General features: G+C 39.5%; 2 protein-coding genes across 2 annotated transcripts in view; both read right to left on the reverse strand.

Annotated features, from left to right (window-relative positions):
* The window catches only part of LOC145441242 (histone H2A), a 150739-nt gene that overhangs the window by 59561 nt on the left and 75703 nt on the right, over positions 1-15475 (reverse strand). The window lies entirely within an intron of this gene.
* On the reverse strand, positions 4647-15285 carry LOC145440344 (dynein axonemal light chain 1-like). Its single transcript, XM_080317926.1, has 8 exons — positions 15160-15285; positions 15058-15096; positions 13057-13166; positions 10342-10397; positions 7764-7819; positions 7610-7699; positions 6452-6542; positions 4647-4818 (listed from the first exon to the last, which is right to left on the reverse strand). Exons 1-8 carry the CDS (start codon positions 15160-15162, stop codon positions 4697-4699), a joined length of 567 nt encoding a protein of 188 aa, XP_080174052.1. The 5' UTR covers positions 15163-15285; the 3' UTR covers positions 4647-4696.

Raw genomic sequence — 15475 nt, forward strand, 5'->3', positions numbered from 1 at the left:
ACTTTTCGGTCCAGCCCCCCGAAATACCCGGCTGAGCGTTACTTCAGTGCTGATTTACTGTATCCAAGTCGATTTTGCCATATATTTAAACGGTTGCCAGTGAACCCGTCCCTCGGTGAACCCGTCCCGTGAACCCGTCCCTCGGTGAACCCGGCCCTCGGTGAACCCGGCCCTCGATGAACTCGGCCCTCGGTGAAATCCGCCCTCGGGAAATTTTGAAATCAAGTGTATTAACAAGTATTAATATAAATTATTAAACTAATAATGTTATTATCAACTGATTTGTCGATCTTGTAAGGAGGTCAGGGCCAGACATGGGGTAATCGTGATTAGTAATCGTAATCGATTACGACGATTACAGCATTTCCAAGTAATCGTAATCGCAATCGATTACATTCGAAAAAAATCTGAAGTAATCGTAATCGTAATCGATTATTTCACATAACTAATCGATTTCTTGGTGAAAGAACGATTACTTTTTATTTGTAGAATGACTATTGACTGAAACTGAACAGTGAACAAGAAAGAGTGCTATATTATACCATGTTATTGGTAGGAGATGTCGGCTTTTCAAGCGCCGCTGCTCATTATCACGTCACAAGCATTAGCTTTGCTCGTCGATGATTACGTAACGAATTATCCACACATAGCAAATAGATTTTCGATGTATATGTAGTCGTGTGATTCTAAGAATCGTCGGCATGCCGTATATCAGGGTAATAATATACTCCAGACATCACCATCTAACAGCATAATAATAACCGCCACTCTGCCTAGTTTTAAATAGTAACGTTTCTATGTTTGGTTATGCAGTTTTACCGTTGAGTATAGGCAGTGGTGGCTTTTGGGGTGGGCGAGGTGGGCGGTCGCCCGCCCCCCCCCCTGGTCGATGGGCCCCCTATTTGGATTATGCGCAATGACGAATAAACATGGAAATACGTGTACCAAGCAAGAATATGATTCCGTACAGATGTGTCAATCATCATCGAATCTCTGCATTTGGTAGAAAAGTCCCGTATCCCGATAATCAACACGTCTCTGCATGCGACAGAATTACTTAGGTTTGATGTAGTCTATCCTTGCACACATGCAATAATAGACATGGCCGAATCCAGCAGCTGGCCCAACCTTGCCAGGGTGAAAGATAGATAATAATACCAGATGCGAAAGGGGGGTCTGGGGGCGGAGCCCCCCAGAAGTTACGGTTGGATACTTAAAGGCCCCCCCGGTAAGTCTCGCCCAGCCCCCCCCCCCGTTCGTAGGGCCACCACTGAGTATAGGCCTATGACTGCGTTCACTCGACAAAGATTTGAAATTTTGTACTCTTCAAATATTACGATTTCTACATCAGATCGTTACAAATCAACGACTGCTGATATAAATCATGACCGAGTTGTTCTTTGCTGTTGCGAGTAAAAAGGCAGTTCGCAATATATGTGTTAAATGGATTGTAGGCAATTCATCGTTCAACTGCGAGAAATATTATGCAATATTGCCGAATTTTATGTTCCCTTTATCTTATTTATTCTAATATGCCCCTACCTGAAACAGGCACCAATCGGTATTTCGCAATTCTTTACCGGGGCCTACGATAAGTTATCGTATGCCCTGTCTTTACTCAACATTTGAATCTGCCGTCATAGTCATTCGCTTATACACCATATATTAGCGTGCGTTGTAGCTAGAATCAGGACCGAAACAGCAGCCCCCGTAGGGTGATCGATCAAACGTCTGGGGATGATCAATCAAACGTCTGGGGGCGATCCCCCTGCCCATACCTCTCTTTTACGATCGACCTTGTCACAACAACTGAAAGACACGATTGAGTCAATATGCATTCGGTGTGTAATCAACAATTATAACATCTTCGGACGGGCCCGTTGATATTATTACTTTGTTGCATGTACGGTTGCATTTAAAACAAAAATCAATTTAAACAAACGTTTAAAACAAGACCCATGTTTTAAACATGTTTTTTATTGTTTTTTTGTTTTTGTTTTTGCCATGACGTTACTAATATTTAATTGTGACGTCGCAGTGGATTGACGTTGGCAATTGAAAATATAGGATAAACATGGCTCTTTCGACGAAAACGGCTTCTGACCACTGTCATGAACAAACTAAATATATATTCAACCAGGTCTTCACCGTTATGCAGCATTTTTACGATTGGCGATCATCATCATCATAACACCCATTCCGTACCAATGATCAATATCTACATGCTAAAACTGTTGCACCGACGACGATTTTGAGGGTTCCAGCCATCCCACATCGTATACATAGACTATTATGGGTGCAAATCGTCCGTGGGCTCATACTACATGGTCTTTCCGACGTAGGCCGATTTACACACTTACGGTATAATTAGACAACGTTTAAAAAAACAGTTTTTTTTAAAAGGCATTTGTTTAAAATATTGTTTAAACATGTTTTAAACAAACAGTTTTAAAACACCGTTTGTTTTAAATGCAACCCTAGTCGCTGTTGTTAACTGGCGATCTACCGCCTAGTCAAAAGATATTGGAGTCGAACAAACGTTGCAGACTAAACTGAACGAAAAACATTTCGTGAGACGCATACACAAATTGTCTTTTATTCACGGGATGTATCATTATGTTAGGATAGGACTATTCGTCACGCCCATTCATCGCAGCTATGGACAATGGACAGTCGACACTGGACAGTGGACACATATACATGGACGTTTCGGCCAAGATCTTTCTTTGGTATCACATGATCGTCATACGTCTGTATATGTCTTGGTGTCGTGGCGCGGTAGTGGTCGGTACCGAAATGTCGATTTCTATAAATTATGCATATTATTTTCTTGATGGGGAGGGGTATGCACATTAAAATCAAGATATCTAGCGACATGAAATCGCGAAGGGTGAGAAAAATTTTCAAGTTAAATTAATCATTCAAAAACACTCTATAACTTATTTTAATTTACGAAATAATTTGGCCCTCTTTGAGCTCGCCCCCACCGAATAAGGGGGTTTGGTGTGCAGCAGTTATGGCCCTTTATAGAGTGCAAATCGTTGGGTCTGAGAAATCGTAATCTATAAAGTTATGTAATGGTATATAGTGACGTAACAAGCGAATGATGTCACATTTAAGAACGAAGTTGTTCTCTCATGAGGCCTTTTCATCGCCAGTTATATTGTCGTCCAATATGTCTTCAAAAATAAATAGAAAAAGTAAATGTAATCGTGAGTAATCGTGATTACTTTTCAAATGTAATCGTAATCGCAATCGACTACTGCCAGATTTTGCTGTAATCGTAATCGTAATCGTAATTGCGTGATACCGAAGTAATCGTAATCGCAATCGATTACATTCATAAAGTAATCACCCCATGTCTGGTCAGGGCATGCGTAGATCACACAGTCACGGAGTGATCAGATCACGTGATCACGATTGCGTGGTCGGCTCATTGTTGAATTGACTTGGCGAGGGGCGGACGTGCGACATCCTCGTATCTGTTCATGACATCGCATTGGGTCTTATCGCATTGTATATTGTGTGTGACTTGTTCAGATGAAAAATATATCCCAACGATTGTTATTGCTCACATATCAACCACGCGTGGTCTGCTCGTTATTGCAACTGTAGGTTGAGGTGGGGTGTTAGGGTTGGGTAGGGTAGGGGGGGGGAGACATTAGGGTTCGGGGAGTGGGACATTGGGTTCGGGTAGGATACTAGGGTTGGGGGAGGGGGGATATTAGGGTTGGTGGAGGTGGGATATTAGGGTTAGGGTTAGGATATTAGGGTTGGGGGAGGGGGGATATTAGGGTTGCCGGTGGGGGGACATTAGGGTTGGGGTAGGATATTAGGGTTGCCGGAGGTTGGATATTAGGGTTAGGGTTAGGATATTAGGGTTGCCGGAGGTTGGATATTAGGGTTGCCGGTTGGGGGACATTAGGGTTGGGGTAGGATATTAGGGTTACAAAATTTCCCGAGGGCGGAATTCACCGAGGGCCGAGTTCATCGAGGGCCGGGTTCACCGAGGGACGGGTTCACCGAGGGACGGGTTCACGGGACGGGTTCACCGAGGGACGGGTTCACTGGTAATCATTTAAACAAGGGACAACATCTTAATAGAAAGGACATTTGGGCGTCCTCCGAGGACACTTTCAAAAAAGAGGACAAATCCTCTTAAAAGAGGACGTAGGATAACCATCAGTTATGGTTTCAACATCTTCGCGACCCCCAGAAAATGGCAAACGCTTGAAAACCACTATCTTTGATTAAATCACCCAAACAGCCTTACCGACCCCAGGAATATACGGTTCTAATAAAATTGTGATTACAATTAGTCTTATTTCAGTAAATGATAGTTATTTTTGTTGCAGTATTTGCGAGGACAGGGGTACCCATATTAAAATCAATATATGCGACACTAAATCTCGTGCAGCGCGAAGAGAAATTTGAAGTAGAATAAATCTTCCCCAAAATAAGTTATTTTTAAGTTGATCTAAAAAAAATGAGCTCCCTTCAGGCCTTCAAAATTCCAGACATGGCCGGGGAATCCAGGACGTATGGTAAGTTGGTAACCCTAGCATAGAGCTAAGTACTGGCAATAACCCCTGACGAAGTTTACAAACTGCTAGCCAGGGTTCTTAGTAAGCTATCAGGCAACAACAAAAAATAAAATATAATTTATTCAAAACTCTCAGCGTTAAACGGATCAAGGTCAGTCTTCGTCGTCATTGCGGACAATCGGTGTATTGTCAAGTTTTTTCAATTTCGGAAGTTCCTTCATAACCATCTCCAAGTAAACAGTAGGGTCTGCGAGGTTTTCTTTCAATGGATTACCTAGAATACAAAAACATTAAAATAACTCTAAGCCAAATGCCAGGTTTGGCCTCGCAGAACCTAGAGCAGTGATTCCCAAACTTTTTGGCCTCATCGTGCCCTCATTGATCTCAACATATCATTATCGCCACCCTTACCATCAAGTTTACTTTTACAACTTATTCGAGTCATTATGTTTCAACCTTTCAAGACAGCTTCTACTTCAAGGCCTTTCAAAGCCAAAGTCATTTCTGCATACATACTTCTTCGGGTAATAAGTGGATTTTGAATAGATTTGCATCATTGTTAGAAGTGAATTTCAAAAAGGTAAAATACTGTGAGTTGATATATGAGACCAAGTAGTGACGTCATTAGAAAGAAAGTGAAATGCTTATTATTTTGTGACTTGTCTCAATAGCACACTGGTTCTTGGACCACTGCCGGCTCACGTCCACTTATCGGCCAGTCAGCCAAATCTATTTTGTTCTTGCAAAATGTAAGAGGTCGAGGGTTTTTCAATAAATTAGTTTGTTGATTAAAATACTTAAATTTCAACTGATTCAGAAATTGAAAATAGTTGAAAAAGTTATACCAAGTGTCAATGCTGCAAATGCTTTACAAAACTGTTGAAAACTAGCCTACCGGTACAACTTGCTCAATAATGTAATATATATTATAAAATATTCAACAGTATAATTTAGCGACATTTGACTGCATTATAGAATCTAGAAAATATTTCTTCAAAAAGAAACCCCACAGTCAAAATCAAGTCGGTGGTTTTAACAGGATATTTGTACCAAAAAGACAGGAGCAAATTTCACATTACATGAAATGTGTGATTATGATCAAGTTACTGCTCGTAATTCGGCTATTGGACAACATCTCTTATCCCATCCAGAATGTGCAGATCTTCACAATGACAGTCAATTTTCTATAGGTGCTCGTGGCCGTTCTCTTTTTCATTTAAAGGTCCTGGAATCTACGATCATAAAGCTGCGAAAGCTGATTCTCTGTCATCAGAAGGAACGCCTCTACACTCTTGGAATATTTCATTAATGTTATGTGTTGTGTTTTCGGTTATTTATAACCGGATATGTACTCATTAACGTTTGTTTTGTACCGTTACTACCGTATCTTGCCCGTCTACTAGTTGTTTGTTTTTGTTATTATTACATCATACACACAAAATAGTTCTTACATTTCGAATTTGATTCACCCTATCACTGACGTTCCCTACTGATGAGTCAGTCGAAATGCTTTTAGCGAATAAATTAACAATATGAAGTTATTGTTTCGCGCAATTCCTTATTCGTGTTGCATACTTTAATCCTAATTACAATCTGGGTTGATATTAATTTTAAGAAAGTTGACGGTCCGCAAAATATGTTTTTCAAATTTTAGCAGTCCGAAAGCAGAAAGGTTGACTACATACGCTATCGCCCATTACAAAGAGATAATGGCAAAGCCGTTTATAAATTGACCGGGAAGGAGAATATTCCTCTTCCCTTGGTTGCCTTTGCTGAGGACAAGCAAAAAACTTCCACCTTGAGATTGAGCGTCGAATTTTATTCAGGAATTATTGAATTCAGGTGTAATCTGTTATATTCACTTCGACCAGTCAAGTTTGGTACATGTCTTGAATAAACTGAATTACCTTCAAACAAGAGATCGACAAGGCATGGTAGGTCGGCCAGTTTTCTGAATTCCGGAAGCTCCTTGACAGCATTATTGCTCATGTACAAAATCTGCACAGAACACGAAAATGATGAGAGCTAGGATTGCAAAATCCACACACCTGCACAGCAACGTTCTGATCAGCAACTAGCTCAAGTTCAATACTAAGTTTCTATGTTTGCAGCATAATGTGGCCGGTCATGCTAGATTGCATATTCAAAAACAAACCACAATTCGCAGGATTGTAACCAAGTCACAAGGTTCCGAGTCACAAGTCAATTTTACTTCTATAGTTTCGACTCGAGTCCTCTTGAGTCATACTCGAGTCTTTTCCACTTCACCGTCGAATCAAGTCCCATTACAAGACAGGGAGCAACGGTTCGAGTACGAGTCATGGTGTTGAGACTGGAGTCCATGTCATAGAGTTCACGACGGGGTCAACTCACTTCTGAGAAAGTCTTGGGTGATATCGAAGGCTTCACATTCATAATATACAAAAAAATTGGACTCGAGTCATTACAACATTGAGTCTCAGGTACTGCTAAGAGTCACTTTTTGTAATTCATTTTAATCGTACAAGTTGTACATGTCGTCATATTTTCGATACCCGAGGCTCACAAAATTTTGATATTCTTATTGGTACTTTACTGGGTAGATGCCTGCATCAATTTTCAGGATTATGGATCGTAGTGCTGATCCTACTTTTCGATGAAGAGGAATGAGATTTAAAGCCATATTGTCGGATTGCACTATGTGCTATGCTCTTCTACTCACACTTGGACAACGAAAAAAGTCTCAGCTGCTACAAATTATATTACAGTTAGAATGATTGGCACAGCTTCTTCCTAATTAATTTGGAATTAGAATGACTGAATTCGCAAAAACTTGGATATTGTGTGAAGTTCAATTCATATCAAATCATAGTTGATTCTGATCAGCGCAAGAATAGCAAATGTCTGTACGGCAAGCCTGGCTCTTTTTCGCACAATACAGTTCTCCTGCAGCATTGTCAGGAAAACCAGAAATGAGATTTGAATTAAAATGAGAACATAGAAAAATTTCACGAATTCGATTCGAATTATATTACTGCGATTTCGCTCAATTAGTCGAATTAGAGTCTGCTACAACGAAAGCTTACCTCTAGTTTCTTGAGCACATGAACGCCTTTCAGTTTTTCAATGTTGTTGTACGAGATCCACAGTTCCTTCAGAGTGTCACCGACCGCTTCCTATACACGAGACGCAACTCCATATGAAGCGACTACCTCACAACTCAATCACAAAATCACTCACCAAACCGTTCAAGTTCTTGATCAAATTTCTCGACAGTGACAAGATTGTCAGATTTTCTTAAAAGAAAATGAAGTGCTCATATAATATTTCATATTCCTATTATTTACATAATTCGATCAGAAAAGTGGAGGTGAAAGGATAAAATTCCTGGAAAATGACCAAAGAAGAGGCATACCGAACTACTATCAACCGTCACATTATTGATCATAGTTACAGGCGGTCAAGTATCCAAGTACTTCTATTTTTTAAGAGTACTCAAGCAGGTTTTGCCTACTTGCAATACTTACTCCAGTATTTATGTTTGAGGTTACTCCCACTTCTAGTTCACACGGTTTTTAAGCCAAAACAATTTGCATTTTAAAGAGTAGAAAGTTTTGATCACTTATATCAGTGAAATTGTCATGGGTGTAGTAGCCCCTGTATCACAGTAACTCGGACCTGGGCAATGGGCATATGGCAGCCCGCGACGCAATTGAGCGGCCCGCGAAAAGTTCCTAAAAATCGATTTATTAATGTTAACATCCGGAAAAAACTGACGTATACATTGATCCCGAAATTCGTCTACTTTGAAATCTAGTTTGTTTAAGTAGCGTGATGACATAACCTACATACGTCATACGTCAGTAATTCAGGTACAAAATAAAGCCAATATAGCAAATTAGGTCGTAACAATTAAAGTTACAAGTCACTCTTTTCATATTTGAGTTCAAATCTTGTATTTTGCCAGGTCTTTGCTTTACATTGTCGCGCCATACGTTTTCAAGTCCTAATTCATAAAATAATGCAATCAGTGTGTGTGATTAGCGGTCATCCTCACTCACAAATGACGCTATGTCAAACAATGAAAGGTGCGGGTGAAGGCAGACATTTCAATAAGATTTGGAGCACTACCTATTTGTAATGAGAAAAATCATGCGGCGAAATACATACACTCGACTGATGTGGACCTGCTAGCGAAGGTACGCTATTTTACCAAGCCACACAGAGCTAGGCACGCAACCTAACAGTAACGCATCCACTTAGCAACATGTGTTTACAATGTAATACATCGCTCTCAGGTTGGAAATAAAATTTCTGCAAGTCGCAGAATATAGTCTACAGACTCTACACTTTTGTCTCGGCCCGCCAACCTATTTTCTGCTTCACATTTGGCTTGCCGGAATAACTAATTACCCATTCCTGCAGTAACTGAATATAGATTTGAAAATTGCACTCATTTATAGTGTCATTAGTCTTTTTCATCAGTAGTAAATATTCATCTTGCAATTTCGAACGTAGCGACCTTTGATGAGCGGCTACATGCATGACATTCCTCGACGCTCGACCAAATCTACTTATTTTAGAACTTGCGAGACCTTTCATATTATACTCAAAGTAGGCTAGTCTTGACATGTCTTGGAAATCGCTACTTCTACTTGTAAATGAGTACAACTTTATGGCATTATTTCTATTTCTAAACGAGTGGCAACGCTGGCTACTTTGGACACCTCTAACTATCGTAGAGTAGGCAGAAATTATTTCAAATGCATTCTATATACAGCAAGATTTTGAACTGAAGATTTTTCATGAATTGCAGATATTTTTGGTGAATATGTCAAACGCAATATTATGCACTATAACATAAACCAACTGTTGCAGTTTTTCATATATATAGATCTGTGTTAGTCCAACCATATTTGATTGTGGAAATTGCAGATTTTTTGTTGCTCCCGTAATAAAGATCGGTAAGTTGGTGACAAGGGTGGGTGCTTGAATTCTATCGCAGTAAACAGCAATATGACCGTGCACTAGGCAAAGGTGCTGAAGTAGAAGATATCAAGCCGCGAATTTCTACTCTATTACAAGTAGAATACCCATTTTCAAAACATGTAAAAATATTTTCATACGGAGCAAGAAAATGAAAGGTCTGATACCTAAGTAGTAGGGTAAGAAGTTTCAAAAAGTGGATTTGGTCATGTGATCGCATACTCGTAGCAGTTAATAGGAGTCATCTACTTTTGAAATTGCCGCATGTAACTTTGTGAGTGACGCTACATGTGTACTGACACTGCAAATACTTTGAGCCATTTCATAAATACATTCAGTTACCATAAGGGTTACCATACGTCCTCCTGCAAGAGAATTTGCCCTCCTTTTTCGAGAAATCAAAAATGTCCCCAAAGGATGCCCAAATGCCCTCATTTATAGCTTAGCCAATTGCAAAGGCACAACTAAAATCGACATTAATGATGCGAAATCTGTAATCTGGACGTTGGAGCGGGTCTTTCGGGATTAGAGTTGACAAATTGACTTTTTTTGTCAACACAACATTGTTTCGTGCTAAGATTTTCAAATTAGGCGTTTTCTGTGATTTGTAAAAAGTGTCCACTTTCCCGGATCTCAAAATAGGGTACAGGGAACCCTAGTTACCGTGATACAGATGTTACTTTGTCCAGTTCTCACGCCAAATAAGAGTGATACAATATTCAAATCTACTTTCTACTTTTTTATATCCAAAAGTGTAAGTAGGTAGCTTTGCTGAAATCTCTGTAGAAATAGAAACGAAAGAAGATCGTCATCAATATGATAACAGACTTACTTAAACCCTGCAAGTTGGCGATCTTCTCAATGGCATTACTGGATAATGACAACTGCCTGGAAAAGAAATACGCAACTTAGAGTAGATGCGAGGCAACATGCAGTATCCGCACCCAGATCTCAAGACTTCGCGAAACAGCTTTATTCTAATGACACAACAGGCCGCATCCCGCCGAAAAAAGGGAAGGCTTAAAAATTCTCAACATTTACCAAGTTAGTATCAATGTAATACATAAAGTACATGCTTACATGCCGATCATACAAGGATCAAATAAACCTCCTCATGTTGACCTATATGTATAATCTGGTAAAAGCTACACTTTTGCATGCTACAACAGCTCGTTGAGAAATGTACCTGGTATTTGGTTTGCAGCTACCTAATAGCGAGTCGGCAATCTCTCAATTTCACTAATACACCGCACATCATATTACAACGCATCAGGTCACATCAATTGCTACACTTCTAGAATAGATGAACAACCTCAGGGTGAGTTGCGCAATGTCCATTCCTGCTAATTGGCGGAACTGATGATACAAATTACTGACTTGCAAATTTGCTGAGAAGTATTGGACATGGAATCGGGATTTTGAGTTTGCAATGGGAGGGGTTTCGACTCATAAAACCGCAGGTCACGCCACTATGACACGATCCTGAATTATTGTTTCAAACAAGAAAACGACACCGCAGTACTAAAAAGGTCGTATTCACTCTAGTGCGGAGCGGATTGACAAATTCTCTGGTCCGGCTCCGATCCGGTTGTTCAATTCTCTGGTCCGGCTCCGGCCGTATCAGGATAAAGTACTGATCCGGCTCCGGCCAAAAATGAAAAAGTCCGACCAGAAATCCGGCCCTACACGGTGCGGGGGTTCCGTGAATTGATAAATATGCCTCGTTTATTTTCGCACTGGCTTGGCGATTACTTGCGTGTGGTTGGTGGTTATTTAGTTATAAAAGTCATGCTTATCCATAAAGATTCCGGCCGTATGAAAAAATAGTGATCCGGCTCCGGCCGTAACAGAAAAAGTACTGATCCGGTCCGGCCAAAATTGAAAAAATCTGGCTCCGGACCATGCTCCGCACTAATTCACTCGTGTCTCCATAATAGTAATTTCTACTATATTACTACCTTTCAACAATATTGGTTAGTAATCAGAGGTCAGCATTATATAAAATATTTCTAATTTTTTAGAGTACTCAAGGTTTTTTCTACTCGTAGTTATGTTTTTTGATTACTACCACGTCAACTTCACAGATTTTGAAGCATGTCTACTTCTTACTCTCATGTAAAGTAGAAAGTATCTTTGGGGTATGTTTCAATCACTTTTTTGCATGAAGTTGTCATAACAACAGTGCGAAATAGCTCATGTATAGCAGTGGTTGAATTTCTTTTTCAGAAACTGCATCTATTAGTATTGTCATAAAGCATTTTGCGTTAGTCGCAAGATGCATTTTCAGAAGTACAACCCTCCGAATAACTGTTGTGCGACTCCCCGCAAAAAAAATCTACCTTTTAACAGGCTGGCACCGGCGGATTTGTCTGAAATATTTTGCTTTACATTTCAAAACTGTAAAACACGACCTCAATGGGATGCAAAACCAACAAGTAATATATCGTTGCATTCAGAATGTCAACGCCTAACCAACTACGTCACGAGCCAGACGAGATCTAGTAAAAATGTACATGTTTTGGTTACTTCCGATTTTGCTCATTTCATCAATACCTATCAAACACTGTAGAGCGTTGTTTCACCATAAACCTCAGTCTGACTCATGCGTCAGCCATGTCAGACTGGCTCTACCATGTTTTGAAAAGTGAAGCAAACTTTTTTCGGAAAAACCCTCCGGTGCCAGCCGGTTAACGCTACTTAGGCTACTCAAGAGAATTTTACCACCCTCATTTTCACTAGAAGTAGTTCTGACATGCTGCTACTTCTTCCTGTATTTAAGAAGAAATTATAATACTTCTACTTCTACTTGAGTACGAATGCTGACTCCTTTCATCACCTCTGGTTGCAATTGATTAGTCTTGTTGACATGCCGTATACTTCCATGACATTGACATCAATTTTCAGCATCAACAGTTGCTTTAGCGAAGTGCTTCCCAACCAGTGGATCGCAATGCACTTCCTAATGTTCCAGGTTGCCATCTTTTCATGGATATGATAGCAATCTTAAAGGTGAAGAGCTTCTTGGAGGTACAGAACTTCAATATACAATTGAATAGTTTATTCATATTGATATGAACCCGAATATTTTCGGCTGACACTCCTCAGGGGTAATCGTTGGCAACTAGTAGAGAATGAGGAGGACCATTGTATATCAATAATCATATCACAAAATATGGCGTCACCTGTATGAAATTTCGACTAATCGGGGAAAAGAGCTCAATGTACTATTTTTAGATGGGACACGAACTGCTTCTGTAGGCACAGACTTGGTTGACGTATTTTGATAAAACCCGACTCCAAGTCACCCAAATGAAAGTGTGAAACATTTGCAATACTGAAGATTTTACTTGTGGCGCTCGTTCGAAAATAAGTGTACCTCAAGTCTTGGGGTATTTTCCGAGTAGTGAAATCGAGCCAATCATGTCCATACTTGATGTGTTAATATCTAATATGCAAGCTTCAACTTTCGTATTGATAGTAAGTTACAGGTGCATACAATACAATACATTGTATCTTTTCAATGCTGCGGAATGAAAATGGCACATACTCGCAGGCAACAAGAGTGGACAATGACGCGTCCATTTTTTCAATCGGCGGAAGCTCTCCACATAGTTTCACGCACTTCGCATCACATGCTTTCGAACCATTTTTCTCTTCCTAAAAAAACAAAAACATTTCAAATTCAACGGACAGTAAACCAGGAGAGAAGGGTGCTTGAAAACAATTCTAATTTGACCCTATGGTGTAGGCTACAATTAGATCAAGAGTCAAGACTACTATTGCACATACATCATATGCAGAGGTGATGAAAGTGTAGTCAGAGTTGCTACTCACGCCATTAAACTTTAGTCAATTAGAAGTAGAAGTAGCCATTTGCAGGACATGTCAAAACCACTTCAAGTGAAAGTAGAATGTGAACATCTGACAAGTAGGCTACTCGAGTAATTAGCTTCAAAAAGTTCTTTCGGTCAAAGGGACACATACTTTTAGCAGTTAGTCGGGGTCGATTACTTTTAAAATTGTAATTCCATCCTCGCGACTAATGCAAAATGACAAAAAATAGGTAGAATCTTTTAATATATATTCAATTACCATGACACAGTGGTTGTTGCGCTTGGTTTTTACGGCGAATTTAACTTGTGAAACTGATGCAGACTTATCCCAAAATTAGTCTATACTTTTCAAAAGCCAAATGATAAAAAGTAAGAGTATCACCCCTAACAAACAATTACGTTGAAGTAGAATTAGTCTATAAACATACCCACTTGACTAAGTAGCATAAGTAAGCAAACCTACTTGGGTAGTACTTTGAAAATGTAGAATTACTTCATTACTGGCTACCGCTGATCCAAGTGATAATACGACATAATTAATGCGGGATTGTGACTTCATTATTATCCATTAAAAACTTATTGGAATGCAACAGAAATGCAGGTTCGTATAGAATTTTATAATTCTTCCAACATGGTAGAAATAAATACAATCGGGACAGTTTTCAGAATTTTTTACGTCTGATCTGCTTACTCCAGAATGAAATATATGTCATGCTTAATGGGTAGCAAAAACAGGGAGATGAAAGTGAAATTTTCAGCAGCATGAGGATTTCAGAGAAGGTAGCATCTTTCACTAATGTTTCTCAACCTCAAAAATGGTACGGATTTAAGGATTGCCGTTGCTATTTCCGTCATACACATTGTATTTTAAGAGATGCATTTCTGATAGCCAGTTGGACATGTATCAATTCAGTAGGCCTACACAAAATTTTGTGTGGTAGTAGTACCTTGTGGTGCCTTTGTACTGCATTCAAAAAACGTGGCAGACAATTTCATAACATGAAGTCAGAGCAACAAGGTGCATTGATGTGTCATTTCCAGCTGGGCTTGTCAAAATCGAGTAACTGGGCGATTTGATTCTGAAGTGAGTATTAGCCTTCGGGTCGAGTCGTCTATTCGAGTATCACTCATTATAATGTCATAGCGGTGTGAATGATGCGGGAAGTTCAGATATGTAGCCTATCTTTTATGCGGCCACAAATAATAGAATGCCAATTCTACGTCACATTATAATTTAATTGCTATTTTGCACCAAACCACTGTATAACAATATTGCGTGTTGATTGCGCCTTCACAAATATATTGTTTCATCTAACGTACGAGTAACTTTCCATTGCATGTTTTGTATGTCGCAGTACGACAAATCGAGGTTTACACTTATAGCCTGCCACAGTGGAAAATAATATCGAAGCTATAATCCTCGTTGATAAGTTAACTGTTACTGGCAGGGATCGTATCATTTCAGTTCTCAAAAAAATATTAGTTCTCACTACGAGACTCGAATCATTAGAATCCATACTCGATACAGATTTGAGTACTTGCATCATTGTGCGCATACCGAATCGTTTGAAACCATTATGTTTTATTCAAGATATTTACTGTTAATCTGTTAATCAAACAGTACCCGAGATAAGGATTGAAAACAAGGTGCTAGTGCTGCAAGACTTGATCAGTATTTACTGAAAGGCGATACAAGTCACACAAATCATACTCACCCATTTAGCTAAACCCTCTTTGATGCTGGTCGCTTTTGCCTGAAAAACAGTACCATCATATTTAGACAAATCGATACAATTTTCATCTTTATATCAACCCACCATGTTTTTCTGGAAGGTTACTGAGCCAGGTTTGGATCAAAAATATATAGGTAACATAGGTATGTGGGCCTACTAATAAGCATTGCCGCAATATAAAATAACAAATATTTGAGTACCCGTAGGTATAATAGTTGAAAAAGCCACTCAAAATTACTGGGCTTAAATGTGCATACTGACTAAAATGTGATTGTCGCCAAAAATAAAGATGAAGCATATGAAAATCTGACTCTGCACAACATCACTTGCATGGTACCGAAATTGGCAAAAAAGGCAATAACAAATATGGTATTTTACAACTGCACCGGACATTGGGATG

The sequence above is a fragment of the Botryllus schlosseri genome, chromosome 6, assembly GCF_051294905.1.
Source record: "Botryllus schlosseri isolate E-star chromosome 6, Bs_hap1, whole genome shotgun sequence".
NCBI classification, from domain to species: Eukaryota; Metazoa; Chordata; class Ascidiacea; order Stolidobranchia; family Styelidae; genus Botryllus; species Botryllus schlosseri.